The sequence below is a fragment of the Rhinopithecus bieti genome, unplaced genomic scaffold (genome assembly GCF_001698545.2).
Source record: "Rhinopithecus bieti isolate Rb0 unplaced genomic scaffold, ASM169854v2 scaffold_13398, whole genome shotgun sequence".
NCBI classification, from domain to species: Eukaryota; Metazoa; Chordata; class Mammalia; order Primates; family Cercopithecidae; genus Rhinopithecus; species Rhinopithecus bieti.
The window spans coordinates 5207-9365 of NW_016807392.1; the positions used below are offsets into that span (position 1 = coordinate 5207).

Here is a 4159-nt window from a genome sequence, read left to right on the forward strand (position 1 = left end):
GGTTCAAGCAGTTCTCCTGCCCCAGCCTCCCAGGTAGCTGGGATTACAGGCGCCCGCCACCACACCTGGCTAATTTTGTATTTTTAGTAGAGATGGGGGTTTCACCATGTTGGTCAGGCTGGTCTCAAACTCCTGACTTCAGGTGATCCACCTGCCTTGGTCTCCCAAAGTGCTGGGATTACAGGTGTGAGCCATTGCACCCAGCCAATACTAGATATGTTTCAATTCCTAAAAAATAGACACTTTAAGAAGTATAGAAAATTTGGAAAAAAATAAATAAATCATTAAAATTAAATTATACTTGTGCTACTTAGAAGTAACCACAGCTAACATTTTGGCATATTTCTTTTTAATATTTTTCTTCTGGTTGTACTTATTTTGTATAGTTGAAATCATATTGTATGTATAATTTGGCATTCTGATTTATTTACATTCACACATATTTTCCATGTAATGAAGACATTTTCTGAACATAATTATTACATAATAATCCTAGGAAGGTACCATAATTTTATTCAACTTCTCTCTTATTGCTGTTCAGTTGGATTGCCTGATGTATAGTGTAAATAATGCCACTATAAGAATCTTGTAATTCAGTTTTTCTGTACCTCTCAGATTATTTCTGTAGGATTCCTGGAAGTAGAATTACTTGGTTAAGGAATATAAACATTTTGAGGTTTTGATATACAGTATTCATAAAAGTTGTCTCATTAAGTGTCATATCAGATAGGATACAATCTAAAAAAAATAGCTTTAAGCAGACATTTATAAAAAGAAGTATATATCTTGCTCAGAGATAAAACCAAAGCAGTTTTAAGAGGCCAAAAAAGGCTTAGTTCCCTTTCTTATGGGTTAGGTATCCGTTCATAGGTATTGAATATGTTACTTTTTAAAAAGTCCTCTGGAATTGGTGATCTCTCTAAGGTTCTTTCTGGCTGCAAAGTTCTGTTCTTTTGTGGTTCCTAAGGTTTTTAAGAGTGTGAGATGCAAGTACAGAGCCACAAGCCCCTTGAGACACATAGTCTGAATATTTAATGTCTGGGCTGTAATAATGTTAGGAACAATAGGAAAGAAAGACCAGTATCTAAGCAGGCTGGCAAAGGAAGCGTGTCTTTGTAAAACAAACACACAGAAAATTCCTAACTTCAGAACAAGTAGAAAAATTATATAGTAGATTGCTTGCTCCTTTAGGAGGAAAAATGTTCTAAATAGAAAGTTGCTTTGTTGGGCAACATTCTGACTGCAAGTTACTGGTTTCAGTTTGTACTAACGGTAAGTACGATACTGAATTGGAATGATTTGATTATCTTCTTTAAAAAAAGTATTTGGTATTTTTACTTTTCATTGGTAGAAACATAATTGCCTTTGAGAGATAGTGGACAAAGATATTTTGTTATGTTGTTGCTAACAAAATGTTTCCATACAGAAAAAATGTTCATGGATTTTTTTCCTTGTGATGATAATGCAGGGTCTTGGGAAAACTTTACAAACAATTGCTTTGCTTGGTTACCTGAAACACTACCGAAATATTCCTGGACCTCACATGGTTTTAGTTCCGAAGTCTACTTTACACAACTGGATGAATGAATTTAAACGATGGGTCCCATCTCTGCGTGTCATTTGTTTTGTTGGGGACAAGGATGCCAGAGTAAGTGAGAAACAAGTGTAAAAAGAGAGTCAAGAATAACAACATTTCTGGAGTTTAGTTACATATTATTGCTGTTAAAAACATCTGAGTTGACTACTACTAAGTAAGACAAGTTGTACGTACCCTAAGCTAGGCTCTGTTTTAAGTGTTTTGCATCTATTTAATTCTCACAACACTCCCATGAGGTAGATATATCACCTATTAATAATAGACAATCCATTATTATGCTTTGTCTCCTTTCGCTTTAACTAGTTAATTAACCTAAGCAGTTTTGAATTGTACTTTGAGTGACTTTTCATTAAAAACATCTTATTTTATTGACAGTATATCTTACCAGTGACTCTCATTTGTGCTATTTTGAAGCCAACAATATATAAATTTGCATGACTTAAAATTTTATATTTAAGTTTTTGCCTTTTGACTTGGTATACACACATGCATATGCATGTACACAACTGGAACCTCTTCTGTATGTACAGAGACCCTCGTGTTTTGTGTTTATGCATAGACACAGCTTTCAGTTTTGGTCTTTGAATAGAAAAATATATGTCTATATATGTTCTCAGGTAATATTAGAAACTGGGCATTTTTTGGGGGGGTGTTTAAATTAGCCATTTGTCAATCTAGTAGGCTCCAATCATTTTAGGACTGTAGAATTAATCTAAAACTAATAAATTATGCAAAATAANTTTTGGCTGATGAAATGGTAAGGAATTGGTAGCTAAAACCACATTCTCAGTTATCATTGATTTTATGTAAATTTGAAAACCTGAGCTTACCTGCCCCGCTCCCCGATGCCTGGAGGCTTTTTTAAAGTTGTTACCATGTAAAAGGTATTTTGTAGTCTTAGAATTATTATTATTTTTTTGAGAGAGGGTCTCTCTGTGTTGTCCAGGCTTGAGTGCAGTGGTACAATCTTGGCTCACTGCACCCTCGACTTCCTGGGTTCAAGCGATCCTCCTGCCTCAGCCTCCTGAGAAGCTGCGACTCCAGGCATGAGCCCACCACACTGGGCTAATTTTATTTTATTTTAGTAGAGACAGGTCTCGCCATGTCAACCAGACTGATTTTGAACTCCTGGGCTCAAGCAGTCCTCCCACCTCGACTTCCCAAAGTGTTAGGATTATAGGTGTGAGCCATAGCGCCTGGCTAGAATTGTTTCGTTAAGTAACTGCTAGAACACAGACTTTCACAGGCCGTAAAACTCTGCTTTCCTCAAATGGTCCAAAACCTTCCCTGTACTTTTGTTTTGTTTGCAGTTTGGCTTCCAGGAAGCACAGAGTCAAGATGGATGCCCAAATGATGCCTTTATGTAACTTTTAAAAAAAAATTTTTTTGAGATGGAGTCTTGCTCTGTCACCCAGACTGGAGTGCAGTGGCACGATCTCAGCTCACTGCAGCCTCCACCTCCCGGGTTCAAGCAGTTCTCTGTCTCAGCCTCCTGAGTAGCTGGGATTACAGGCACCTGCCACCACATCTGGCTAACTTTTTTTGTATTTTCAGTAGAGATGGGGGTTCACCATTTTGGCCAGGCTGGTCTTGAACTCCTGACCTCGTGGTCCACCCGCCTCGGCCTCCCAAAGTGCTGGGATTACAGGTGTGAACCACCCCCACCCTGACTTTATGTAACCTTTAATGGTCTGCCCCATGTGTCCTTCTGTCTTTTCCTGTTCTTTATCTACTTGTCTTTCTTACTTTCCTTGCCGTCTCTTTATTTCTATTTTGCTATCAATTTATGTTCCATGTTTTCATTGTAGGCTACCTGAAATCCTTTTGGGAATAAGGCGGGGTATACAAACCAAGCAATACATAAATGACTGACTGAATATATGCATGTCTGAATGAATATCAATATTTTGACTTGTGAACAATCAAAAAGTGCATAGGTGGAATAAGGAACGAATAAAGAGTAATGCTGAATCTTGATACAGTACAGTGCATGGTGGGGCTTTGGAAATCAGTGAAGGAGTTATAAGTGTGTAAATAAAATAACCGAACAGGAAAAAGTAAGGCACATAAGATGCTAATTCATCAGCTAAAGGGGGAATATATGAAGGCCTATATTTGTATTTTAAGACCAAATTAATAAAATGGGATTTAAGAGAGGGCAAGGAAAGTTCTAAATCCATATAACTCAATGATATTCATATTTATGTGACTCTGAAACCATCCTTGTAACCACTATTATCCAGAAGAGCCACATGATGATATGTGCCCTATGGTGTCTAGTATAGTTAGTAGTCAGTCACATAAGTACTCACCCCTGGTTGAGCAACTGTTGGGTATGTGGCAGAGGATCCCTTAAAGAAAGGGTCTGTAGCTCCTTATATTTAGGTATTCTGATTTGAAGACTATTGTCAGTTCAGAGGGGGAGGAGCTTGGTAAATTGGACAATGGAAGGACCAGGATTATTTGCCCCAAGCAGCTCTTGGCTGCAGCCTGTCTAAACATGAAGGATCTGATCTTTAGTGATGTATTTATGCTGATACCAGATATATATTATATATATAA

General features: G+C 37.5%; 1 protein-coding gene across 1 annotated transcript in view; it reads left to right on the forward strand.

Annotated features, from left to right (window-relative positions):
* Nucleotides 1–4159, forward strand: part of LOC108535568 (probable global transcription activator SNF2L1) — a gene marked incomplete at its 5' end in the record, with an annotated part of 14195 nt that overhangs the window by 4690 nt on the left and 5346 nt on the right. Inside the window, one exon of the mRNA XM_017881647.1 lies at nucleotides 1427–1648. Coding sequence (XP_017737136.1) covers nucleotides 1427–1648 — 222 coding nt within the window. The remainder of the gene's footprint in view (nucleotides 1–1426; nucleotides 1649–4159) is intronic.